This window comes from Neolamprologus multifasciatus, chromosome 18 (genome assembly GCF_963576455.1).
Source record: "Neolamprologus multifasciatus chromosome 18, fNeoMul1.2, whole genome shotgun sequence".
In the NCBI taxonomy this organism is placed as follows: Eukaryota; Metazoa; Chordata; class Actinopteri; order Cichliformes; family Cichlidae; genus Neolamprologus; species Neolamprologus multifasciatus.
This window is the reverse complement of record NC_140456.1, coordinates 5,422,925-5,450,565: the sequence shown is the minus strand read 5'-3', so window position 1 is coordinate 5,450,565 and position 27,641 is coordinate 5,422,925. Positions and strand designations below refer to the sequence as shown.

Below are 27,641 nucleotides of genomic sequence, written 5' to 3'. Positions count from 1 at the left end.
GCGATGAGATTGATTTAATGGTGACTGAGGTGTCTGAGAGGCAGCAAATATTAAAAAGGGCCGGTGAGCAGAAAACAAAACAAAAAGGAGGAATCAATACTGACTGTGGCAGCACCGTTGACTTGCACCGATTTGCTTGCAGTGGACAGAGTCCCAGGAACTCGCTCCACAGACAGCTGCGCCTCCTTCGGTTTCACCTCTGTCACCTTCACCTCCCTGGAATAAAGAAACATGAGCCAACGGCATTAGGGTGGAATAATGAATTTAACATCATTTAGGAGGTCTGCAGTCCTCGAAACGCACATAATGGCTAAAGAAGTGATCAGTGCAACACGAAGAGGCAAACTGATGACTGTAATAAGACGAGATCTAATCAGAAAGCTCCTCCTAACCTTAATGTGGCCAACCTAATATTCAACTTTATCTTCTTGTGCAGCTCAAGACTTTGTTTTTTTTTAGATCCTTCTGTGAAATCCCATCGTGTCCCCTTGTGTTGAAGCTTGAATTTAATTATCGCAAAGTGGACGACCTCAATCGAAGTGGTGGAGGAGCTCACGGTGACTCGAGATTGTGTTGTTGTCCTCTCCCGTGTTTTAAATTCAACCAAGTGATCTATAAAAAGCTCAGCGTGCTGAAGAGATGACTTTGAACACGACACTGTCCAAATTTAAACAGGTAAGGTTAAAATTTTATGGGCCTGTTCCCAGAACTTTTTGATCACACCTCATATATCAAAGGCGCACACCAAAACTACACATTAGCATGTTTATGTGAATATGCAGAAACCTTGAAACATAAAATAATGAGTAGATGACCCTCATAATCTCAAAGTGTTGGTGCAGGATAACTTTTTTCTTGCTCGATTATAGTTTCAGATAAAAAAGAAAGAAATAGAAGAAATTAACATCTGTCCAGGAATTTCCAAACAGCAAATATGACTATAAGGTGTAAAGCAAAGGATGATGAAACAGACAAGCAATGTAATATGAGCTGGGATACCGGTTCTCACAGACCTAAGTTTAAAGAAACAAAGCCTTGGTAATATCTTAGGAGGACTCATTTTAAACCACTAGGAGTTCGGAAGATGTCCGTGTGTTGTGGTTTACACATTTGCTTAAGAAGCAAGCGAAAGGTCTCCGGTTTGCTCCCAGGAGGAGACACGAATCCCTTTGGGGAAAAGTATTCACTATAAAAATTCTGCCTTATAAAAAATCCGGAGCTTCCCGCTGTGGCAACCCTCGTGAATAAGGGAGCGGCTGAGAGTCGCCTACCCATTTCAGGGTGAGAGAATGAAGCCTAATGGTGCCACATGACTAAAATGTCCAAAATGACACATCTCATAGCTGTGAGAAGCTGTCACAGTGCCATTGCAGGTATGGTGTGTGGCTGCCTTTCCAGTTCTGCAGTTAATACCCCTAATTTCCATTTTCTGTCACGTTTACTTCCTATAATGATCTGAAATAGGCTCACAAGCTTCCTGGAAAACGCTGCCTCTTTACCTGCGATGTCAGGTTGTTCTCGTGGGTGGATGGCACCTTTCCTGTCACGTCCTCGCTCTAAATCGTAGGCTATTATGTTACACGCTTTTCTTAACAGATACTAGAACCATTATGATAATTAATGACAGCATTTCAGTGAATGCTGTGTATGTTCGCAGCCTTATCTTCTACCCTACGGCTGTCAGTAAATGGCTTTCTACGTGCTGCAGTCAACAACATTGAGTGTTACTTACGTTACTGGGAGGGAGGGAGCGGGACTGTGCGGCGTGCCAGGGGAAGGGGTCAGCGTCGAGGCGGGGGTCGTGGTCGGGGTGGTCGGCGAGGGCTGGAAGGTTGTGGCCATCGGGGACGTTGAAGACCGGAGAGGCTCTTTGGGACCCGCTGGGGAGAGAGTGCCTCCACTACTGGATTCAGCACTTACATTCTGCAGCGACATCAAACAAACAAGCAGCAGAAATGACGTATTACAGCAAGTTCTTCTTATTAGCAGTAAAGTTCTTTACAGGTGAGCGTATATCAGTGTACAATGAAAAAGCAGGACCAGTAGCTAAAGTTACAGTGTTGGTGGTGCCTTCCTAAAGCCTTCTTTATACGTGTGCTGTTTTTCCATATCATAAAGAAATGCTAGATTAATGCTCCACATCGTGAGCAAACACACTCGAGAATCAGATTATTACTCTCAAGAGTCTCACCTCTATTTTGAGGAAGATAAAAAAAAAATAAAGAGTTTTCCAACATATTTCAAGGTACATCTGTGAAGGTTCTCAGTCATCCAGGTCATCGTAGTCTAAGGCAGCGGTCTCCAACCTTTTTTGCGCCACGGACCGGTTTATGCCCGACAATATTTTCACGGACCGGCCTTTAAGGTGTCGCGGATAAATACAACAAAATAAAACTAGTACCAGTACTGAAAAAAAGAAGATTTATTCATAACATACGTGAAAAGACCAAGGAAAACCGAGTAAACGATAAAAACAATAACAAAATAACGCTGAAAACCGATAAAAACCCTGAAAACTATACATTTCACACCTGAACCTCAACTCTCGTGGCCAGGTACCAAACGACTCACGGACTGGTACCGGTCCGAGGCCCGGGGGTTGGGGGCCACTGGTCTAAGGAGGTTGGAAAGAAAAGCGTCTGGACTTCTTTAAGTTGTTTGAAGACGTTTCACCTCTCATCCAAGAAGCTTCTTCAGTTCTAAGGTCAAAGAAGCGGTGGTTTACGACACCAACTCTCTGCCATCTATAATCCAGTTTTGAGATCCCTTCCCAGACGCCTTAACACCCACTTACATCCTGGGCCTTCTGACCTCTGACCTCAGGAAATCACAAGATAGGGTGGGGCCAGGTTTCACAATGAGTTAACACGAAACCCTGGCTGATTGTGACCCACACCTGTTTTCACACCTTGGCTCATGTGATTAGGTAAAGGATCATTAGGGGTCCTTTGTGCCTCTTCCGGGTTAAATCTGTGACTCCCCACCATTTGATCTTAGAACTGAAGAAGCTTCTCGGATGAAGGTGGAACGTCTTCAAGCAACTTAAAGAAGTCCAGATGCTTTTCTTTCCAAGCTCCTTTGACTATTTAAAGGTATCGTTGCAGTTTGAACAGCCTGTTTTGTTTTTAGGAAGTGCCTATCCGAGTCGAGTCACCATGAAATATCTGCGTGGCAGCCGCAACAAGAGCTGGATGATTTCTCTATTCTTTCTAACACTGGGGCACCTTTTATGAAACAATTCAAAATCATGCACCAAAATAATGCTGATCCTTCACAAAAACAAATCACCAACATGGCTGATGTGTTGTGTGTGAATTATTGTCATACTTTTATGCTGTGTGCTGAGTGGCAGCTTGTCATGGTCACTCCCGATTGTTTTTTCTTTAAGAAAATCGTATTTTTCTTTTGCACGCTCACTGCTCTCCTCACAAAAGTAAAACCGGCAAAATGGCGCTTCCTGGAGCAGGCGCTGTGATTATAACCTGCGTCTATTATTATCTTTGCTAACCAAGCACTTTACTGTATTATATTTCGTTTATACCAGAAGATTCAATTTAATATAACAATAAACCTCCAGGGCTTATTGGAGTTTACATTTATTCATACAGAATTTAACAAACCACTGACAAACCTATAGCTCAGTTTGAGTTTAGCATCAGTTCCTACCCGTTCCTTGGAGTTTCCGACGACTACGCTGCTGGCCAGTCGGTTGTCAAAGACGTCGTCAGTTTTGAGCTGGCCGGCTGCTCCGGGCAGAGGAGGGAAGCTGGAGAGACCGAGCTCGAAGCTTGGAGATGGAGGTTTTGGGGGCGGAGGCGGCGACTGAGGCGTCACTCTCTACACATGGGCAACAAAGAGTCAGGGGAAAAAACAGTCTTCGATTCACTTTCAAGATGTAAGGAATACATAAGTACTAATCTTGGTTTGCTTCCTTTAAACTGAACATAAACTCACAGAAAAACTGTTGAATTTAAAGTTTGAAAAGAATCAGAGTGACGAGGATAAAAATCAGTACTTACTGTAAACTTTTCGTCCCTCTTTTTCCTAGAAGCAGAAACATTTTTCCTTTAAGAAAAAGAACATCTCAATTTACAAACATCCGTTCTATCTAAAAACACAGACTTCACCTTAACACAATGTGAAGACTGAAAGATTTTAATAGGTTGGAACCAAAGACTAGTTTCACTAATTATGCATCTGACAGAACGTGAAACACGGCCACAATCTCCCCTTCTGTTCCTCAGAATCGTGGCACAAGGAGGTTGACCCCCGGGATGTGAAATGTCACCACTTCATTTTATCCAGATTCATTCAAAACTTTTAGTAGCTGATTAATTTTTGAGGAACAGCCAAAACAGGGCAAAAAAGATATAATTTCAGATCCCATTAAACACAGAGACAAGTAAACGTAAAGCCACCAGAACAGCTTCAAGTCCTCTAAAAGAAACTCGCTCATCTGCTGTTTCAATGGTGAGTCACTGTCGCTGGCAGCACGACATAAATGTTTCATTAGAGGATAAAGGTGATCACTCAGAACAGCTTCGGATAAGGTGTGGCCAAAAAGCTCCAAAACATTACCTCACTCAAATTTGGCCGATGCCCTGTTCAGTGTCATCATCTCTTAGTTTGTCCAGACAGCTTCCAACGCGGCTGCTATTCTTAGAAGTCTGTGCCCACTTACACTCGTTGCTCTGCAATTTAGCCAGACGGCAAATCTTGCTTTTTGTTTTAAAGTGACGCAAAATCAGGATGGAGGTCGATCACTGGTGATGGGAGCTGGGTCTCCGTTTAAAGTTAGTTTGTAAGACTGAACAGAGTGAGTCATGCGAGGAGTGACAGCAGGAGCACGATTCGCCTCGCTTTTAGTTTTTCCACTTTCACAAAAATTGAATCCAGTTGAAGAATTGTGCCAATCGTCAGCCTCGATAGGCGGGGATTGGTCCGACAGGGCCTCCGCCTGGGCTGCTGCCCAACACAAAGTGCTGCGGACGCTGTACCACAACGAGCCGGTTGAGGTGTATGCGAAGATGATTCTGAATGGGAGGTTGGCCAAATTTAAATCAGGTAAGGTTTTTAATTTTTAGAGCTCAATTTCCAAACATTTTGACCACACTTTGTACCGACTGTTTCCCCTAAGAGGACCAAAACTTCAGGAAATTTGTGGCATCCCATTTCCAAAGACATTGTGTCCAAGAACAAAAGAAGAGAATCACCTGACCTGTTAGTTTACTCATGTTTTCACTTTAGGACCACATGCAAAGTGTCAGCGTGAACTGTTGAATTGCTCTCATGACACTTTGGAAACTTGCACTATCAGATGGGAGTGGCAGAGTTATTGCTCTAAACAAGTAAATGATCAGTGCCTGACCTTCCTCGGCCGATCCCCAGTGAGTAGTCTGTGGTTGCGGGCTCCGTTACTCGCCCCGTGCCCACAGTGTCCCTGCGAGGGAAGGCTGCAGTGGAGGGTAACCTGGTTCTGGGTTGGCTGGTGGGGAGTCGCGTTGGCGGGCTGCTGCGAGCCCCATTGAGCCTCTCGCTGGGAAAGCTGGCAAAGAGGCTCGGGCTGTCCAGTAGCCCAGTGCTGCGATCCGCTGTGGGGATGGTCGGCCTCAGGTGAGGTTTGCTGTGATTCCTGCAGAAAAGGAAAACCTTGTGAGCCCATGTGAGCATTAACATTTGGGTTTAAAGTGAATAATCGAACCCTGGGCCTATAATAATAAACTCATTCTGTGAAGGACCCCGCAAGTGACAGGTAAAACCAGATGGTGAGATTTGATTTTTGTGTTTGTGTTGCGTCTTCAGCCTTTGGAGGAGTAAAAATCTACAAACTCAGTGAAACTGGAAGTGGATAAATTATTTAGATACAATCATTTCCCATATGCTGATGGTTTATTTACGAAATTCAAAATGAACTGATTTTCTGAGATTTTAGCCGCACAACCATCTCTGGGGTTTACAGAGAGTGAAAAACAGCACTCATCCAGTGAGCAGCAGCTCTATGATCGAAAATGCCTCGTTGATGTCAGAGCAGAGTGGCCAGACTGCTTCAAGCTAACAGGAAGACGACCTGAACTCAAAAAGCCACTCATTACAACTAAAGTACGCAGAATCAACAACTCCTCAAAGCCTCAAAACAGAAGAGCTAAAGCAGCAGAAGACGACACCTGGTTCCACTCCTGTCAGCTAAAAACAGAAAACTCAGGCTACAATCACGTGGGCTCACCAAAACTGGACAACAGAAGACGACTTCACAGACTTTTACCCCATTAAATTCATTTTGTAACAAATCCTTAATTAAAAAAAACAACAAAAACAACCTCAAAACTTTGATAAGCAGGTAAATAATAATCATATGGTTAATCTGTCAATCACCGCTGGGATTACAAATAAGTAAAAACAAATGTTTTATGTTCTATGTTCGGTCTGTTTAAACACACAGCTGTGTGTCATACACACAACATTAGTGGGTGAACAGCTGATCACACCCTGTGTGAGGGTGATGGAGATGTGCTGGGACGACTGAGGAACTTCCAGTGTGTTTACATGTGGAGAAAGGTGAGATGCTGCCCGTTTACCTGGATGTATTATCCCAACAGCAACATTAACTACATTGTTGCACTGAACTATAACAAACCTGTTCCTGGGCGAGTAGTGTCTGACAGTGAGGGGCGACGTCGCTGGTTTGAAACTGTGAGATGTAAATCCGTTGATGAACTGGTTGTTGTGAAATGGAGTAACCTGGAGACAGAAAAACTGTTAAATAAGATGCATTTAAGTAACAAATTATTAAGCTCGTTGTGTGACTTTTGAACTTAATGTTTTCTAATGTAGTTGTTGATATTGTATGTTTATAAAAAGTGTTTTAAAAATGTGAAAGTGGCTTTAAACCTATTAATGCTTCATGGCACCAATTTAAACAGTTTATATTTAATAAAGCAGCCACTACAGAAAGCACAGTGTATTATTCAGACCATTAAACACAAGTAACTACATTTAATCCTGGTCTTGATTTAATCTTAAATCCAAAAACAATTGTGAATTTACCGTTTTTAATACACAACCTGTTTGACTTCTTCTTTCCCAAATCCAATAAGTACACAGTAACTCATTCTTACCAGCGCGGGGTCGATGAAGCTGTGTGTGGCCGACCAGGCCTGCGGCGTGATGAGGCTGTATAACGGGAATTGCTGCTGGGGGCTGTAAACCGGCGGGATGTAGTAGGATGTGTAGCGCTGCTGAGCGTACGGGTTCACCTCCACCGGCCGGTAACCGTTCTTTGGTATGAAAGTGTTGATAGCGATTGCCTTCGCCTTTATCCTCGCCTGGTAGAAAGAGCCCGAACAGAGAGAGAAATTAGCACCAGTGCCCAAAAGAGGGATCGATATTATAACTAACTGCTAATACAGTTGAGGAAAAAATACAAATAAAAAATAAATTTCTCAACCATCTTCACAAAACTTGTTTGTTTCATCGGTTGTTAATAAATATTCATGTGTACCATGGGCTTAGAGGTAATGATCAACTTTTTTAGTACAGAGGAATGCAACTTACATTTACATGCTTCATGTGTTCCTTAACCCTTTAAGACCTACTATAGAACCAAGTCCGCCAGAGCTTATATTATATTTTTACATGCTGTGGAGCCATTTTTGGGAGCATTTCAAGTTGATATACATCAATACAACCATTATAGCCCAAATTTTAATAATATGTCTGCATTAAGTGCATAGTAATTACATAAATTGCAAAAAAGTGCAATAAACTACAAATAAATTGAAAATCGTTTTTGTTTTTTTAACATATATTTCTAGTTAGAGAAATTTAAGAGGCTTATCCCTCAAAACTGTAAATACAAAAAAGTTGCACAAAATAGTTTCCCACCACAGGAAATTTATTTTGAGTGTCTTCATAGTTTTATTTTTGAAATACACCAATTTTTATACACTGCAGGAAAAACGAAAATAAATATTATAATGCAAATTTACATTTCCGCGCAAATGACGTCACTTCCGGTTTCGGGCAGGTAATGGCGGACATGCGATAGTTCGCGCTGACGTCTATTCCAACGTAGGAAGTGTTACGAACAGCTGATCGGATGGCAAAGCGTGTTTCTGGAATATTATGTTTTTGTTGCTGCAAGTGCTTTTTATGCAGTTTTTGCAAAACTATATGTGGAAGGAAACTGTGACCGTGGACAAGCTGATGGCATAAGATGTAAGTACAACTCCTCCGGTTTCATATGCAAAAAAAATTATTGCTCTAGCTTACGTGGTTGCAGAGCTACCGGGATTTAAAAATAGTTACGCAAAACAGAGCGTGCCCGCTCCGACCGGCTTTAAAGGGTTAAATAACAAGCAGACCTCTGAATGAACCCCGTAAGCAAAAATCTGTGATTTGTGAGCTGTCTACAAAAAAGTTGGATGTGTGCTTCTCTGCTGATTCATTTTGCATGACAGGGGATAATATTTGACTTTTGAGACCACACTCATGAAAAGAAGTGGTTTGAAATGCATAAACCGACAGTGACGAGAGCCTGAAATCACCACTAGCAGGGTGCATCTGGTACTGGATATGCTGGTCTCCGCTTGAAACCAGGATGTTAAAAACACGAACAGTTCTCGAGCATCTTTTGATTTGCAAATTGTTTTCTTTCCAGCTCAGCCTCAAACCAATAAAATGTGAGCCTACCTTTATTGGCTTCCCTTGGAAGGTCTTCACTTCCTCACGGAGATATTGATATGCCTTTAAAACAAAGGAAACGCAGCACAGCATTAGTGACTTAAAACACACGAAGTTCACTGATAACTTTGATGCTTAAACTCAGATTTAAATACTAGTATAAATTACTCATGAAATCAAAACTGAATGAATGCATGAAGTTAACTGTCCACATGTACGGATACCTGCTGTGCATCTGCTTCTGATTCAAAAGTGATGAACCAGTTGTCATTGTAGGCAAATTCACAGTTGATAAACTTGGGTAAGTTGTCCCCCTTAAAAAGAGCCTCGACCTCCTGCAAAACAAGAGAAACTCATTTCATTCCACTGTTTCACTACAGATCTGCTGCAACCCCGGTGGCCCAGGCTGGGCCCAAGCGTTAAGACACGAACCTTACAACTATTTCTTAGAAAGTCTAGTAGCTTTCTGATACTGTTCGCTCCTTTAACACATAAAAAAAGCCAGCAAGCCTATGAAAAAATAATAATAATGAAGATCTATTCAGTTTGTCTCCCAATTACAGATAACAGTTTAAAAAGTGGACATAGCCACCATGTTCTTACATGTTTATATATAGAATCTGCAATCAGAACAGCTGCCCCCTGCTGGTCATAAGACGGCAGGTTTGAGGCGCTTTGTATAGAGATTGAAAATGTCACGTCATTCAAGGATAAAACCACAAAGAATTCTGGGAACTCGTGGCAAGCGGTACTAGCGCACGCAGGCTTTCAATTGAAATCAGTTACACAGCGATAAAAAGAAACAAAAAACTGTCAAGAAGCTGTTGTATTATTAACTGCAAAAGCCGGTTGCATGACAGCCACGGGAAGCCGACGGGTAAAGAGATCGTTTTTTTTATCGGATTACGTCGTTGAAGAGAAATTATTCGAGCCATGTTTCTGAAGTAAAAAGAGGCGACGGATGGCCTGGAATGCAGCCATTCAAAGACCAAATATAACGTCCCAGAACACTCCAGCTCACAGGTTAGTCTGCTCCAAGCATTTCCACAAAGGTCAGTGTTTTATAGTAGTTAATACGTCATTTTTCATAACATAATTGGTGATATAGGTTACAAGCAAGTCTGGCGCTGAACAGAAATTGTGGCGCTATGCTCCTTTGTTTATTGTGCATAAATAGTGAATTGTCCTGACACAATATTGCGTTTCACTTCTGTTATTACCATGGTACATTGACAAAAACATATACTTTTATTCACAGGATAAAACAGTTTTTTTTGTATCACTAATTGCCCAGTACGATTACAGCATACAGTATTATTGTCACTGCTACATTTCTGTAATGCGAACCAGAAATTATTTCCATTACTAATTAATTACCGTTGAGCTCAAAGGTCCTATTAATAAACGGTTAACGAATGTGTATTTATGAAGACGATTTGTGAGACTGGTAAACTTATGATACGTACGATGGTCTTTCGTTCTACACGGTGCATTTCAAGGTCCTGTACCCATCCGTGGGTAAACTGTACCTGGGCTTGATGCAGTGACCTGAAGTTACTGAACTTCATGAGTGTATGCACTCACTCCAAGAACCGTATCATTATAAATATGAGCGTGGTGAAAGTTGGGCAGCACGTCTTTTGTCCACTCTGTGTGCTCGTAAGGGTCTAACCCTTTCACTCCTTTGATGTTTTTCCTCGTATCTTTTCTTTGACTTTTCATCAAGTCTGTCTTTGTACGGTCCGGCATTGTTCTCCTTCGTTTTGTACATAACTTTTTTGGGGGGCAAAGAAAAAGCAAGAAGGTATTGGAACCGGAGAATGAACGTTTTGCGGTGCTGCAAATGCTTGCATTTGATGTGGTACTTGGATTGTTTTGCCACGAGTTACCGGCATGCAATGTGCGAAAGTCACGTGGTCTGTCAATCTCTATTGACGTCACGCTTCAGACCTGGAAGCTTCCTCCATCTGTCATTATTGTCTAATGGCAGATTAGATCAGTCTTTGCTATATGTGAATGATGTCATTGGTGGCCTCTTGTTGGCACAGCCTGCACCGTGGGAAATAAACTACACAAGTGCTGTATTAGTTTAACCTGAAGCAGCTTCATTCAAAATTATACCTTGAAGCAGAGAATGTGTCCAATATTAAGGCTATTTTCCATTTTCCAACTGGTTCTTCAAGCAGCCAGATTCACCTTCTGGTTTTGTTTTGTCATTATTATTATTATTATTATTATTATTATTGAACTCCACAGAGTACTAGTTTATACATACTCAGTTTATACATTCGCACTACTGGGCGATCCCTTGTTGCTTCTAGAGATGCTTATAATTTTTGGCTGTTTGATGAATTTACTTCATATCTGCCGTAAAGACATCAGGAGACACTACAAGCATGTTTTCCAATTTCTTCTCTCTGTGGGTGCAAAAAGCTTTAAAGAAGCCTTCACAAATTCCCGCAGGTTAAACTGGACCAAAGGTACATTATTACATTTAATACTCGTAAGATTTAGACTACAAACAACCCATAATTGAATAAGCTGCAGAAAACCACGTTTCGCTGCTACTCTCTCTATATTTCACAACTAAATATGATGCGCTGAGCAAAATAACTAGTGTACTTTCCAGTATTAAGGAAATATGGGGAATGATGTGATAGAAAAACATTGTTTATATGAGCAGATCTGTTTGACGTGGACTTTCTGCGGAGCTGAAAATGCACCGCTGTGATAACAGTCATTAGCTCGGAGTCAGCTGAACTGAAAATGTTCTGTCGGGCTGGGGCAGATAAGCGAGTTACTGATATCACACGAGACTCTGCAAATGTTTTACCTTCACTGCTCGACGGGAAAATGCTTCTCAATAACCTCAAAATGCTCAAAATGTGTGGTTTGTGGTGCTTGCTGGGAAAGGACGGGTCCTGACTGGATAAAATCCCGACTTTGCATTTTGGAAAGGTGAGGTGTCTACCTTAAATGTCTACTCTCTGGTCTCCTTCGGAGTCATACCACCTCGTTATCATGGTTTAATTAGCTTAATGTGTAACAGTGACAGCATTCTGCAGACTCCGCTTTAAGCATAACAGAGATTGATTTAAAAAATATCCAAGAACACAACATAAAACAAGGATACATGTAGAGTTACCTGTTCAGGCACATATGATAACTAAAAAACTAATAATTATGGTGACTGAGGCATAAGAATTCACTATATTAAGTTGTGCATTCTAACAGAAACATTAAATAATTCAGAGTCTGTCGACTTCATCCATGTTTAAACTTCATTAGCAGAATATTTACCCTGAATTCAGAAATGAGTAAAATATTAAAGAAGAACTAAATTTAATTAACTAAAAGTAAACATTTATCTACTTGCATTTCTATTTACATTCCCAGTTTAACTACTGGGACTGTAAATAGAAGACCTAAACAAATGTGAACAGACCATAAAGGCAAACTATCAATCAGACACCCAGACCAGACTGGCGTCTACAGTGTACATAAGCTATGCTTGTGTTCTAGGCGTGCTTCTAGTGTTTGTTGACTCATGACATTAGCGTCAAATGACAGACGTGTAATTGGACATCCTGTTTCGGCACTGACCTCTATGGGCGTGCTCTCTGGAACCTCTCTGAGGATCACGATGCAGCGGTTCTGATTGGGTCGCACCTTTTCCCCCTTCTCATCCACCTGGACCAATGGCAAAGCTGCAGGAAGCCATAAAGAAAAGGTGTTATGGGCCATTTCAAGAAGGATCAATCAGTGCATCCCACCTAATAAGCCCTTCAGAATCAGCTAGTTTATTACGTACAATAACTTTCACAGATCTAATGAAGCCTTGCAAAATGTTCACCTTCAAACTATGAAAAGTTTCCTGGTTATGTGTCCTGAAGGAACTCACGGGTGGGCTGAAATTCTGTGTCTTTTAAGTCACTTTCCCGGCATTTTTGAGCCTCAAATATCCACATGAAATTTGTAGAGCTGAACAGCACATTTGAGCTCTGTGAAAATCTGCTATAAGCTACATTTACCGTTTTTTCCCCGGCCACGTATGGACATGAAATGTGTAAGTCTTCCAACACTTCAAACGAATTAATTTTACAGCCACATCCAAGAGTCACAATCTAAAGAAAATCCTTTTTCTTGACTAAAAATGAACACAAACATAACCCAATATAATCATAGTTTCAACATTTAATATTTAATATTTCAACATTTAAACATTTAATGGAATAACCTCCCTGTTCATATTCGTACTGCCGAGTCTATCCAGTCTTTTAAAATCACGTCTTAAAACTTATTTTTTTACTTTGGCTTTTGATTCTGTCTAGTTGGCTGGTCTAGCTTGTTGTGTTGTTACCTATTGTTTGTTGTCCTCTTTTATTGTTTGTTTTAACTGTCTCATGCTTTTACTGACTGTGAAGCACTATGGTCAACACTGTTGTTTTAATATGTGCTATATAAATACATTTTGATTTGATTTAAAGTGCAGAAAAGTAGTGTCTATGACCTGCATTTTATGTTCATCTGTTTCTGAAGATTTCGTTTTTCTTTTCTGTGAACTTAAAGGCTGATATCACTGCGGCCACTGGTCCAAATAAGTCAGACCACAAATCTACTTTCTGGATGCATTTTGGTGCACCACTCCTCTAACAGACTTCTATTTGAACATGTGCAGATTTGACTATATGTAACAGATATTAAAAGTGCTTTTCAGGCTCTGAATTTCATGTGGGTACATCCAGTATTGACAAAGTTACGAGGACTCAAATATGCTGGAAAAAAATAATGCAAATTAAACACTGACTAATCTCGCAGTTTTACTCTTATTACTATTAAATATGAACAAAGTTTAAAATGATGAGGTCAGAGTATTCAACTCCCATGAGCCCAAAGCTCCAGCTATGATCTCATAGCTGGAGCTTTGGGCACAGCAGCCCCATCCACCCGTTTGTGAGGAGCAGCCAATCAGGGAAAAGGTTGTCTTATGCCGGGCTCACACTGTGCGATTTTGTCAGTCGCGCGATTCAGCTCCTGCTTAAACTGTACGATTGACTCGCAGGGGTTAGAAGTTCGTAGGTCACAATGCAGGGTCTCACACTATACAACCTGAGTGCTCACACTGTGCCTCCATAAAATGAAGGTTATAACAGAAATACTGTCGCTCGCTCTCCCTCTCTGTCTTTCACTCACACAGACACACACCACCATCAACTTTGCTAAATTGCTAATGAAAAACATGATCAGGCAGCTGTGATTGAGCAGCAATGTAAATCCAACTATTTTCACGGTTGTTGTGGTCGTGATAATTTGGTGATGCCACATCGAAAAGGCTCGGATGAGCTTTCCAAAGTTCTACAAGTTGTGCCTCCATTGCTTGTGTCCATTTCAAGGTTATTATCGTTAACAAAAACTAACGAAATAACGAAAACTAGAAGTGAAAAAACATTTTCGTTAACGGAAATAAAAATAAAAACAAAAACAAAAAAAGGAAAACTATCTAAAACTATAATGAGTGTTCACAAAACTAACTAAAATTAACTGAATTTATAGGAAAAATGTGTTTAGTTTTCGTTGATGTGTGCGTGTCATACAATAGTCAAGGGTGAAAATGAAGTTTAGTTTCCAGATTTTTTTCTTGGTGTGTCTCATTATGCCAGCAGGTGGCAGCACGTTAGTCGAGTCGTCTGTGTTGCTACTCCGTCCACGCGCAGAATCATGTCAGGAAAAGTCGGAAGAAAGCATCCAATTTGGGATTACTTTGAATATGACTGTGTTTTGGATAAAGCAAGTGTCTTGTAGTGGAAAGAGACAAATTATGAGGGACATTTCTAAAGGGAAAAAAATCCCACAAACCTTAAAGTGCACTTGAAAAGCTCACACAAGAAGGCTAACCTAGCTTAGCTTGAGAAGGTAAGGGAGCACACTCAACCCTCATCCCCAGAAAACAGAAGCTAACCCCAGGCAAGGCAGCGTGATGCATCCCGAGACAACAGGACGGGGATATCTACACAACTGTGTGAGTCAATTACCTTCAAAAACTTTATCGATTCACTTGAACCAAAATTACGAACACCCGGTGCTGCGAGAGTTAATAGTCTCATTGGGGCCAAGATATACATTTTATAGTTGCCTGGTATCAATGGTTGTTCATCTGCCTTTATTTATTTATTTAAAGAACCCATAGGTGGGAATGCGAGTTGTCTGTCTCTGCGTGTTAGCCCTGCGACAGACAGGCGACCTGTCCAGGGTGCAGTATGGTAGCTGGAATAGCAACATACCCAAGGATGAGCAGAATGACTGATATGATGAAACTGGGATTTTGTTACACTTAATTATTGCAAACACAACTAAAACTATAACTGAAACTAATCAAAACTAAACTGAAACTAAGGATTTTCAAAAAAATAAAAACTAAACTAGCAAACAATTGGTAAAAACTAATTAAAACTGATATAAAATTGAAAATCTGAAGTCAAAACTAAATAAAAATAAAAACTAATGAAAATTGCAAAACTATTAAAACCCTGGTCCAGATCACACGCCGCACTGCGCCGTCTTTTTCACTGACATTTGTGTTTGCGCGTGCGCAGTGTGAGAAACTGCGGTGACACCCTCACGACCAAACGATTGATGATCGGGAGCTGGTCGTGAGGTGTTAATCGCTTCTCGTTACCCCACGTATACTACACGATGCACGATGAAGGCCAAAATCGGGCCGATCGCCAAAACGGTCGCACGACTCAAAAATCGGCTCAAAATGGGCCAAAAATCGCACAGTGTGAGCCCAGCATTAAATGGAGGGGAAGGGATCTAAAAGTGACTGTTTCAGACAGGATGGACGGGGGCTGCACTCAGGCTTTGTATAACATAGATAAATATGTGAAATTTCTACTGGCCAAACAGGTAATCTGTAAATTACAAGCAGTTTCATACTTGAACATCTCCAGAAAAAGAATATTAATGCAAAAAGCCTAATCGCAGCGTAATTACATGATGGTTTATTTACAGTAACCTGATTAAATTCAAATATAAAACTCTTGGCAGTGTAAAGATCAATGAGCCATTAAATAAAAAAGGCCTCCAAGCTAGAAAGGATTAATTTAAGCAGTAAACTAAGCACGAGCACAAATCAAACACAAGTAGGTAAGACTCTGCTGGATGCACTTTAACGACCTCTCCTGGGAAATCAACTCCAACCACATGCTGATAGAAATTCACTCTGATAAGGTTTTCTTGACATGCAGCTCGTTCAGGTAAACAACCATAATGACGAGTTCTGATTGAACTCCGAGAAAAATAACTGCTGCATAAAACGGTGACTTTGAAAGCATTTCGCTCACATCGTAAGATGTCCACGATCAGCTCCACGTCCGTGCTGAGCTTTTTGATGTGGTCCAGGTTGGCCACCGTCACAATTGGCACATATTGGTCACTGTCCATTTGGGAGATGAGGTACATGTCACTGGCCAGATTCTCCCTGTCAAACGGAGACGCAGATAGGAGAGGTTAGTTAGACTTTCATGGTGGAGGTGGCAAAAGGTGCAGCAGTGAAAACAAACTTCATTTACTCTGAAACACAATTCTGTGATTAGCACCCACAGTCGCACCTGCTCTTACATAAGAGCGACTCTTACACGTGTAATAAACATTACACTGCATCTGAATCGCTGCTCTTCTGGTAACAAGTGCACCTTTTGAAACTCCTTCAGTTTACAGCTGTTGCACATTTGGCTGCTTTACTTGTGCAACTGTGAGATTCTTCTGCAGGAATGCACTGTAGGTGTGTATGGTCCAGTATTTTGTAACCCAGCAGTAGTCTTTTGGTTTCTATAGCTTCTTGTTTTCATATCTGATCAGTATTTTTTCCCCTTTCTTTTAACTTCCACTGTAGTTTTGGAGAAGCTAACAGTATGCTATTGTTGTTGGCTTGTTCCAAGTTCACAGAGAGGAGAAAATGAAATGAATTTTTCAAGGCCTCAGTTCCTTTCAAATCAGCAGCTAAGCCACCACCACCGCAGAGGCATTCAAAAGTATGAAATAAGGCTTTCATTCAGACTACGCCTGACGCCCACAGCCGCAGGGAGAGAGAGAGAGAAGAGGCCTGATCGGTATCAAAAACAATACATAGTCTTCCAGTACACTAGCTGCACACACACATTTAATTATTGATGGATTTAATAATTCTTTTAGCGCATGAACAATGATGTTAGAACATATACAATTACCATCACACCTCCCAGTACGACCGAAAATATTAATTTACTCTGACAAAGAGAGAGAGGAGGGGGGGGAAGCAGAATTCCCATGAACCCTGTTAAGACAGACAGACGGACGGACGGACGGACGATTCAGTGTACAAATGCTCCACGAAGGCACCACTTTTGGATCTTGTCGGCCGTTTGGTTTGTTTTGTTGCGTCATACAATATGACATTCACACCACTGACCGTACTGACTTCACCCACCGCTGTTTAAGTCTCATCTTTTATGGTTATTTTACTTTAATAAGCCTTAATTGGAATGAGTGTGTGGCCCAGTTTGTGACAGTCTGAATGAGCATTGTTACAACATTCAACCCACAACACACAAAATCCACACAAGTAATTAGGAGGCAGTGCTACGACCCCGTTGGAGTGGGAGAAAATGTTTTCCTAGAATTAACAGCGGCCCTTGTTAACGCCGTCACTGTAAATGTGATCAAAACCTAAAAGTCCTTTAAAAAGGACCACCTGGTCAAAAAGCTTAAACCTCATTGGTCACAAGCTTGTTTTAAACAAGGAAGGTAGAAAGAAAAAAAGCCCCATCTTGCTTAGTTTTCTAAATTAAGAAGATTTCTTGTAAACTTTGTCTCAGGCTGAAAGCAGCCGTCCCCTCTCTTACTAGCAGAGATGTCCGAGTCTACAGAGGAAGGCAGATTTATTTTTAACCTTTAGCTTTCAGATTACTAATACTCATACCAATAATACCACTAATAGAGAGAACTATAATATGAGATGGGTATTTGGTTAAGATTTGCAGCAGCACAACCCCCCCCCCTCCTCCCATGAGCAAGTATAAATGCATACTGCGCCTGTAGCTGGACACTGCCTTGCATTAAAAGTGTTTAGCACAAGGCTCATTATGGTTTAAAGCCCCATGTTGTACTTTAAAAGCAATCTCATGGGCAGTCACGGTTGTTCGAGACCAGAGATGGGCAGTAACGCGTTACTGTAATCCGATTACTTTTTTCAAGTAACGAGTAAAGTAAGTGATTACTATTGCAAAAACGGTAATTAGATTACCGTTACTTTCCCGTAGGAACGCTGCGTTACTGCGTTACTAAAACCGTGATTTTTTTGCGAGAATGTCTCATGACAGTGACGTAAGCGAGTGCGACGTTCGTGGCAACAGCTGTGTGCAGATCAACAATGGATAATATATCGAGTGCAGGAGAGAGTATGAGCGTGCAGCGTTTAAAGCGTGGAAGTACTGACCTTACTTTGAGTTTGATTCCATAAAAAGTGACAAAAACATTAGTGTCCGTTGTGCGTGGGAAGAAAACTTCTTCTTACAGCGAAAAAACCCCTAAACTTCCGAGCAAGCACCGAGTAGCTACGACGTAATGGGAAACTCACAGAGAAACTCGCGGATTCTTCCACTGACCGCTGCGCACACCTGCACCAGGGTAACCCTCCGCCTACCCCACTCCTGCTTTACAGGTGAAAATAGAGCAAAAGGACCGCTGAGTCTTTGATGTTATTTATTTTCTGCTGTGTTTTACTTGCATCTATTTGAAAGACTGAGTGTAAACACAAAACATATTTTATTTTATGTGCTGGAATGTGCAGAAAATAGGTTTAAATGTTAAACTAATTTCTTCCAGTCAGAGAATGTTGCATATAATTAAATTTTTGCTTGATGCATAAAGTTAAAAGATTAAAACTAATAAAACAAGTTTAAAAAGAGACTTTTCCATTTGATTACATTTTGTATGATGGATTATGTAGAAAAAGTAGAATTGGGCTGAAAGATCTATCACTTTATCACTATTCAGGTTGTAAATCGTGTTTTTAAAAAGTAACTAAGTAACTAAGTAATTAATTACTTTTGAAAATAAGTAATCAGTAAAGTAACGGGATTACTTTTTGGGGGAAGTAATCAGTAATTAGTTACTGATTACTTTTTTCAAGTAACTTGACCAACACTGTTCGAGACGATCTTAAATTCTCTAGTAGAACAAATACACACAAATGCAAATAAACAAACCACATATTACAAGTCTGGGTTTTGTCTTGATGCCCAAAATAAAATAAAATTTGGGCCCTGGGAGTAAACCAGGAGAAAACTAATAGTGTATGAGAGCAAGCATAGAGCAGAAACATTTTTGTTTATGGTACAGTGGGTTTCAGGTCGTGTTCACACGTGCAGCCAGCCAACAGTCATAGTTGGGGAGTGCACAGATGCAGACCCTTGGGAGCACAGGCAGACGACAACATTTACGTCATGAAGGCTACTGTGGACGCCTGAGGTTTCACTGCCGCAGAAAGTATTATTTGAGCCTAATGTGCTGATTATACCAATCAGGATCCACAGGATTCAAGGAGGCAGAATAACACATGAGTGGATTGCACACAGTCATGCACAAGTCGTTGTGTTAATCACTTTCAAGTAGAAGTTTTTCCTTCCAAGTGCTTTTCTCCATTAGCAAGTATGAAACAGCTGCTGAGCAATGATTGAAGTAGATGGGCTGAGATTTCGGCACAGTACGCCACTTTCTCATGGACAGTTCGAGGCTTAGTGAAGGAGATGTTCCTACATTCAAAGAAAAGCATAAAATTCTGGGCTGTAATGTGATATAAAGCTATTGGCTCACCGGGAAAGACAGAACTCCAGGGTCTTCTTCAGGTGCTCCCTCAAGCCCTCCTGGGGGTTGTCAGGCTGGGGATCACTGCCTGTTGATAGAGAATAAAGATTTTGGTAAAATAAGGAGCAACTAAGCTTATGTCTAATCCTCTAAACACTATCCAGACAATGAAATGGGATGTGGGTGGAGAGGGTTGTAAAATATGGAGAAGGAAAAAAAGAAGCACCAAAAGAGTGTCGTGTTTTACACACAGCAAATACTCATGCAAGCTCATTTAATGTGTTGGAAGCAATGGCACGGGCGCTAAGAAACCTACTCCTACACGGTTGTATAATCACAGTCATCTTAATACCACCCATTCCTCCCTTAGCCTCGTTGTTTTTGTCAACACTTCTTTCAAGCGGAGGGCGCTTAAAAAGATAAATGTCTCGTAGCAGATCGTGTCTGGAACAGGTCAATGACATTTTAATGATGCAATAAATAACACATAAAACAAATACCTCTTAAGCGGTCACTGTTCTCCTTTAAAAATAAATCTACTGCCCGAGGACAGACTGTCCCTTAATATTCGACCACATTAGCCGACTGTGTTTGGTTGGAGTTCATTCTAACCTTGAGTTATCCAAGATCAGGTGAAATCAAACATATTTAGATCCCACTTAAAATCCTTAAAAGCCTTCTAATAGCCGTGCCTGTGGTATAAATGTGGACATCGTCTCGACTTCAAGTTACTTTGTTTACAAACTTGGGTGTCCACGCCGCCCCCATCAAAAATCAGCACAAAAGTATCCATGTGTAGACATGTGGATAAACACCGCTGATACACAACTACTTCAGAGCCTCCTCTGACTAACAACCAATCGCTAACCAGCCCACCTGTGTGCCCTGGCTGCCCAGGCTTGGGGTATTCTGTGTAGGCTGACTCGGAGCACTCCAGAGTGACGGCGGCTGGCTCAGCCAGCATTACTGGTACCGGTGGAGGCTCATCTGGGTCGGTTAGAAGGGGCTCCTTGTAAGCCTGGTCTTCACTGGCTTCATAGCCTGTGACAATCAACAATGGGCATTATGATAATGATTAAAGGCATAGAAATATCACCAGATGTTTAAAAAGGGGGGGCTGTGAGCATAATAGGAGTTATTTTTATTTATGGACTTCAGAGTAGCTTTACATGGTTTGTAGTTCAAATTAGTTTATCAGAATCTTAAACTGGGCCTTGATCCAGCCCCTCAGCTCAACCTCTAAAACCAGCCATACCTTTAAACTGTGTTGGTCCTGATTGGCTGCCCCTCCAGCTACAGAAGGTGTGAACAGCAGGTGGGTGGGGGTGATATCATACAGAGTAGATACTCAGTATTTAGATCAGTCTGAGCGTTCGGCTCACACTGTTTACATGACAGATGCTCTCCTCATCATTTGAAATTTTGATTTGATTAATATGAACGTATACAGCAGAAGATAAGGAAAAGCACGAAAACAGCTCCAATGTGAATTGAGAGCAGTGTCCTTTTTAAGTTCCAAGTGCCAAATTCCCAACCTTGTCCCAGTTCAGCAACAATACACCTGTGCAATGACAAATGGACATTATTACCAGAGGCAATCTGAAGCATCTGGCCCGGCACATAAACTCAGCCTTTTTCCTGATTAAGATGATTCATTCTGAACGCTCTTTTCCTTTTAGAGCACAACAGATCTTCTTATAGAAATACACAATGATAATGTGAGCAACTTAAATAATGAATAATTATGAATTATTAAAGGCTGGCCAAAAAACGAATGTAATTCCAAAATAAAACCTTTTTTTACAGCACTAATTACATCTAAACAAAACAAGTATTGCCTTTAAAACAGATTATCCATCTTAACATAAATGTAAATATTGCACTACTGGTAACATTGTACTAATAACAGTACTAACAAGTGGTTTTTTGATAAATACATTTACTGGAAATGTTTCTCAAATAAAGTGTACCAAGAAAGAAACTGTATATTTTGTGCTACAGACAAACACTATTTCTGGCTGTAGCGTAGCAATAAGCCTAGCAATAAATCCTGAGAATTAGTGCTGTGGATTTCATTTACACTGAATTAAAAACAAGGTGGGTATGAAGGCAATGTCGAGTCAACAGCAAATTAAAATGACAACAGATCACAAAGGAGAGATGTGCCAGAACAGAATGAAACATGATAATATCCTTCTAAAACCAGAGACAAATTACATTCAGGTAATTACGCACATAACCATTTATTAAAACAGTATTGGGACAAATTTTAATACTGTATTTATAAAAAGATAAATCGGGGTTAAACAGTGTGGGACTGGTAATGCCATCGTATTCAAGAGCATTTTCCTCTTAATTTGTGTTTGAGAGTTTAAGCAACCTCCATCAAATCAGTGCCGGCAATTTTCCTTAAGGTCTGGCTAAACTCTCTTCAGGGTGCTCTATGGAAATACTCTGCACATGACTGAACAGTACAGTGACTTAAACTGAAAACAGTTTATCTACTCAGAGCCGTGTCCCCCGTGGGAAATGGTTCGTTTTATCTTTTAGATTCGTTTCAAACACAAAAGACTTGGCAGGAGCTGGCAAAACAGCGACCATAACAGCAAAGCACAAAGGCCACTTCACAGATAAAAATAAAAAAGTAAATCTTTTAAGAGAAGTGAAGTCTCTGATTGGAAGTAATCTGTGGGAGGTTCAGTAAAAGTTGCATCCTTTGAACTTGGTGGCTGTACTGGTGAGGCACAACTTTTACTTTAAAGGGAAACGTTTCCAATTACTTTCCACTTTTCAAGTTTCAGTAAAGCTTGGTGAGGAAAATCTAAGTATTTCCAGACAAGTTTGTGTTTCCCATGGAAACTACAGGTGATTTCAGCAACCTGATGGCAACCAAAACAATCACAAGGTGGTTTTTCAACAGCATTTATTACCATTTTTAAATGGTCAATCTGCAGCAACCACTCGCTAACTGACTGAGGAACACATTCTTCTCTAGTGGCCGGAAGCTGTGATGAGGTCACTAAACAGTCTCCAGGCCTGAGGGACTCAAATCCTCAGACCTGCTTACTCTTTCAAACGTTAGCACAAAGCACACCGCAAAAGTGAAAATAAACACAGATGTGGCTAACTAGAAGCGACAAGTGATCGAGTCCTCCAGACAAGGGTCTTGTGAAGGAGCCCACATGCCTTTGCTAAATACGTCCACACACTGCTTCTGTGGGTGTCATCTGTCTTAATTTAGCACATCACTCCCAGCAGTCTCAGAAACAATGTTGTTATTTATTAATAAAATATGAACAATTATAATGGGGAAAGCACCGTTTCATCGCCTAGGCAACGAATGACACCCACCCCAAATTTGAATATTTGAAAATCTTGACCTTTACTTTTAAAGTCACGTCCACATCAGGCAAGTGTGAAACATAATGGTGAATACTCAAGCATCAGATGTTTAATGTTTAACCCATGAGTGTCAAACATGGGGCCTGTGGGACAGAATGGGAACCCCACACTAAACCACTACTGCTGATACGTAGCACATACATTTTTAATTTTTAGCTACATTTTAATTTTTTCCATTTTACGGCCTTCTACGTTCACACTGCAGGCGAAAGCGCATCAAATCCGATTTTTTTGACCCTATGCGACCCATATCCGATCATGGTGTGACAGTGTGAACGGCACAAATCTGATATTTTCAAATCCGATCTGGGTCACTTTCTTATGTGGTACTGAATCCGATACATATCCGATGTTTTAGAAAGCGACTGCTGTTTGAACGGTCATGTCGCATTAAATCCGTCTTTTACGTCACTGACACAAGACAGACACCAATTATCAGCGCCGGAGAAGACATCGCGAACGCTTCCTGGCCATCCAGGGTAAATGTTAGTGAAACTGTTGGGAAGACAACGTTGGAGAAACGTGAACATTTTATTTGTACTGCATGTCACCGACACAAGACAGACGCCAATTATCAGCGCCGGAGAAGCGCCCGATAAGACATCGCGAACGCTTCCTGGCCATCCGGTGAAACTGCTGGGAAGACAACGTTGGAGAAACGTGAACATTTTATTTGTACTGTATAATCTGCAGATTCTGACAGAAATCTGCAACTATCCTTTGAAGCACCGCTCCTCTAAAACAGCAATAAGGATAATTATTAGGTTATTTACATTATTATGTAAATAACAAAATAACTTAAAGCAAAAATTGGGAAACGTGAAGTCCGAAGTCTTTATATTAAGGGCCATCAGTCAAACAATACTGTTGCTCTGGGTCTAAACAGAGCGCGTTGTGTGTGACATCTTCTTTTGCGCATGCGGGCCGCTTTGAGCGTTCACACTAGAGTGCGTTTGCTGTCACATTTTATTTGTCGTGTGAACGAGCAGACAAAAAAAAAATAAAAAATCGGATTTGATCAAAAAATCGGAATTGAGCATTAACACCTGCAGTGTGAACGTAGCCTAAGTGAGAAAGGCATCGCCTACGGTCTGAAACGCAGCACCAAGGTCAGTAAGTAAAAGATGAACCATTAAATAAAATAAGTTCCTGTTTCTCATCATCTCCCATATAACTTTCAGGTGGTTTTGTTTTGTTTAAACAATGGGTCCACAGTAAATGAAGGACCCAAGTTTGAAGTCAATACGAATGTAAAAGAAAAAACAGGTGACAGGAATGATAATAAGTGGCTTAAATTCATAACCTTTAATAGTCCTTCTTTGTTTCTCGTCAAAGGAATCAGAATAAGCTTCCATGTGCATGTAATGGTTCAGCATACTGACAGTGAATGGGGACATTAGAGGAACCAGCCAGTATCATGACTAAATCACTGTTACCACTGCAGGCGTGGTGTGAATTTTCCATCACAGACCACTACATGCATGGCCCAACTGCATTAAATCAGCAGTGCTCTGTAATAAATTTCCCATAAATGTCTTTGCGGACGTGGAAGATGAAGTAGGCCAGGACGTCAGTGCGCGTCAAACTGAGACTAATCAATAATTTCTGTTTCACCACCATGTCCTTGTTGCCTCTGTGGCTAAACTTGGCTGAGCACATTGAAGCGAGTGATTACTGTCATTTACAAAGAAAGAAGTGTGACTGGGGCCGGAATATTCATAACTCCTTCTAGATTGAGTATGAATGATTAAAGGGGTGTCTCCTGTGTGGTGGGAAAAAGCAGGTTTTTACACCAGACTGTGCCGTTTGTCACTACTCGATTATTACAGACTTAGCAAGTAGACTACATGCCAACATTTCACTTTCTTTCTACACCTCAGCTTCAGATTAGCTGTATACTATTTTCAGTTTCTCCGCATTACATTAATAAATTAGCTGCTGGCTATGTTCACCTGCTTCATGCTGCCACAACCACCAAAACCTATAATTCTCCACTTTTTCAGGTCCAGTATTTACCTGCAAAATTTAAAGGTGCTTTTTGTAAAGACCCTCTGAAAATTGAACACTTTCACCACATGGTGGCAGCGTTTTACCAGAAGGTTTTCATGCAGCTGATCAGCCCAACGTGCATTTAAAAGGACTACTTCTCATTAATGTAAATTTGTAAAAACTATTAGTTACCAAAGTCGGCACAAGTCAGCAAAATACAACAGTAAAATATGAATGCTGAGTGAACACTAGCTTGAATTATATTGGTGTCATGGTGAACACTGCACTTACTCCATGTACCATCTTGTGGTCAACATGGGTGTTATGCAAGACTGCAGTCTGAACTTATTTGAACGTCAGTTAATATCTTGCAACACAATCTCATCTCTGTTACAGTCCAGAAGAATGGTGCTAGAGGCAGCGCAGAATCATTTTGCATTTAGCGGCTACGTTCTCTGGAACAATTTTGCGCACTTTTGTTGCTTTTTTTAAATATTTAAGATTAAGATTTAAGATTCTGGGTGTCAAACAGGCAGCCTGCGGTTAATACCTCACCCACCAATGACTGCCCAAGTCTAATCATCCCATTTTTTTCAATGAAATACTAGCACTATTACTACGTCTATGTCCAAGCGTGAGAAATTACAAACCTGCACCTGAACTCCACACTAGCTAAAGAAAATGCTAAAGAAGGGCTCGGCTTGGGCTCAAACCACCAACTTCTCGCTGTGCTGCCACACGTAAATATTTTCACAATGTACTTCTGCCTCTTTAGGGACGTGTTCAACATTATTTTGCAATTATGTTGAACATGCAATAGTTTTAGTGGTTAGCCTAGCTTGAAATAACACTGGGTTTGAAAGAGGACCATAATCTATAACAAGTCTGACAGCCCCTGTCTTATATGGTGCCTAACATATTAGGAGTTTACCTGCATATAAAAAGGGTTTGGGCCTTCTGCTAAAGGAAAGCCACCTTGAGTGTGACAAAACTATTTGCCGTGTTTAAAAAGTGGATTTAGATTAATTAGATTTTGGTTTATTAAATCACTAGTAATGTCACAAAAATGCACAGACTTCTATTAAGTCAGGTAACACAATCTCTTTGCCTTAGCCATGCATTTACCAAACATGGTTATATGCACAATAATCCACAAAGACCATTTATAGGCAGAAAAATTCCTGTTAATGCTGATTAATGATTCAATGCTATACTGATAAACCATTTTAGAAACAGGAAACGTTTTATATTCTTATCTATGCTCTGTATTGCGTTATTTCGATATATCTGAAATGGAGAGCAGTTATACATTGTTTTGCACTATAGTGGCCAAAAGTCAGATTCTAAGTATATAAGAAGCCAGTTTTTGTGCATCAATGACCTTCTGGGCCTGGATCGGCCGAACTATCGCAGCCTTCCTTCCATGGCTGCAGGGCAGCAGTTGTGGTGTCGGCAGTCCCGCTGGGGTCCAGGCTAAACATGTGGTTGGCCCATGCTTTCGCATTGGGGTTGAGGTCCGAAACCTTGGCAGATTCCTGCAAAAGAACAGAGTCCGATTAGAGAAATTAACTTCAGCTAATGTATGTCACCACATCAGTAATGTAGTTACTAGAAAAAGACAAGAAATGACATTAACTTCTTGGGCATCAACTTTGACTATAAATCATACGACTGTAATCGATGAATTGTCTATTACTAGTAAATATACACCTCAAAGGTTCTGAAAGTATATTTAAAACCATGCTAACAGACTTATGTGGCCTACATTTCATCCGTGCAGTTTAAAGAACAACAACAAAGCAGTGTTTCCTATACAGATTTCATGTAGTCCAACCAGCCACATATACTAATGTTTGCCTTGTTCACTCATCTGAATGAACAACATCAACCACTATCCTCTCACTCTTATTCTTAGTTTGGTCTTGCTTTTCCCTACTCTCTGGTTCGCTGGCCACATTCCTGCTGTGGCGGTCTGTGAGACATTTTCTCCGTCTCTCAAACAAACTATTGCGTTGGACTGAAGCTGGTTTTGCAGATCCTCTCTGAGCTAGAAGGCCACTCTAATCAGAAGAGCAGCAGGTGGAAAACTGCTTCATGCACCATATTGTTGAGCTCACCGTGGTTGCACAGCAGAGTTAGAACAACAGCGCCAGCAAAGACGAGTGGAAGTGAAGTCCACCCAGGTGATCACAGACTCTGATCTGATTATATTCCTTCAGTATTTGTCACAGAGTAAATTAAATATTTGAAGCGAGCATGGTTGTGCCTGTGTAAGTGCACATGAGCTAACATCAAAGACCGAATCTGTAGGAAGCACTGCAACTGCTACAAATCAATCACAAGAGCCAAGCTAACATCAACCCACCCAGGTCACAGGGAAGGGAAAAAAATATGAAAAATTTCAACAAGATGGTGTCTAAGGAAATCATCAGGGTTTGCCTTCTACCCAATTAAAATCCATCATGAGTGACCCACATTATGGGGTCTCATTTTGTCAGTGACACGAGCTAATATAACAGTGCTAAAGAGAGAGAGAAGTGCACAAAGACTGTAGAAGCCGATTTTCCCCACATGTGTTGCTTTTCAAGGCAGTTTTAAATAGGTTGCTTATTTATATTCATATGCACAATGAACTGTACATTTCAAAATATGCCAATTAAAACTGTGGATGTGCCAGACATATATTATAAAGCAAACAGTAATTTGGTTTAAAAAAAAAAAAAAAG

The 27,641-nt window shown here is 40.8% G+C and overlaps 1 protein-coding gene across 4 annotated transcripts in view; it reads right to left on the bottom strand.

The window, feature by feature from the left end:
• The window catches only part of larp4b (La ribonucleoprotein 4B), a 65,500-nt gene that overhangs the window by 11,339 nt on the left and 26,520 nt on the right, over window positions 1–27,641 (bottom strand). For 2 of the 4 annotated variants that reach the window (XM_085140652.1, XM_085140650.1), the window contains 14 exons: window positions 26,297–26,450; window positions 20,401–20,565; window positions 19,534–19,612; window positions 16,023–16,159; window positions 12,283–12,386; window positions 8,904–9,014; window positions 8,689–8,742; window positions 7,116–7,322; window positions 6,635–6,738; window positions 5,369–5,632; window positions 4,020–4,065; window positions 3,667–3,837; window positions 1,733–1,923; window positions 105–216 (listed from right to left, as the gene is read on the bottom strand). In XM_085140652.1, coding sequence (XP_084996778.1) covers window positions 105–216; window positions 1,733–1,923; window positions 3,667–3,837; window positions 4,020–4,065; window positions 5,369–5,632; window positions 6,635–6,738; window positions 7,116–7,322; window positions 8,689–8,742; window positions 8,904–9,014; window positions 12,283–12,386; window positions 16,023–16,159; window positions 19,534–19,612; window positions 20,401–20,565; window positions 26,297–26,450 — 1,899 coding nt within the window. The remainder of the gene's footprint in view (window positions 1–104; window positions 217–1,732; window positions 1,924–3,666; window positions 3,838–4,019; window positions 4,066–5,368; window positions 5,633–6,634; window positions 6,739–7,115; window positions 7,323–8,688; window positions 8,743–8,903; window positions 9,015–12,282; window positions 12,387–16,022; window positions 16,160–19,533; window positions 19,613–20,400; window positions 20,566–26,296; window positions 26,451–27,641) is intronic. The other 2 variants (XM_085140651.1, XM_085140653.1) reach the window with 2 other exon arrangements.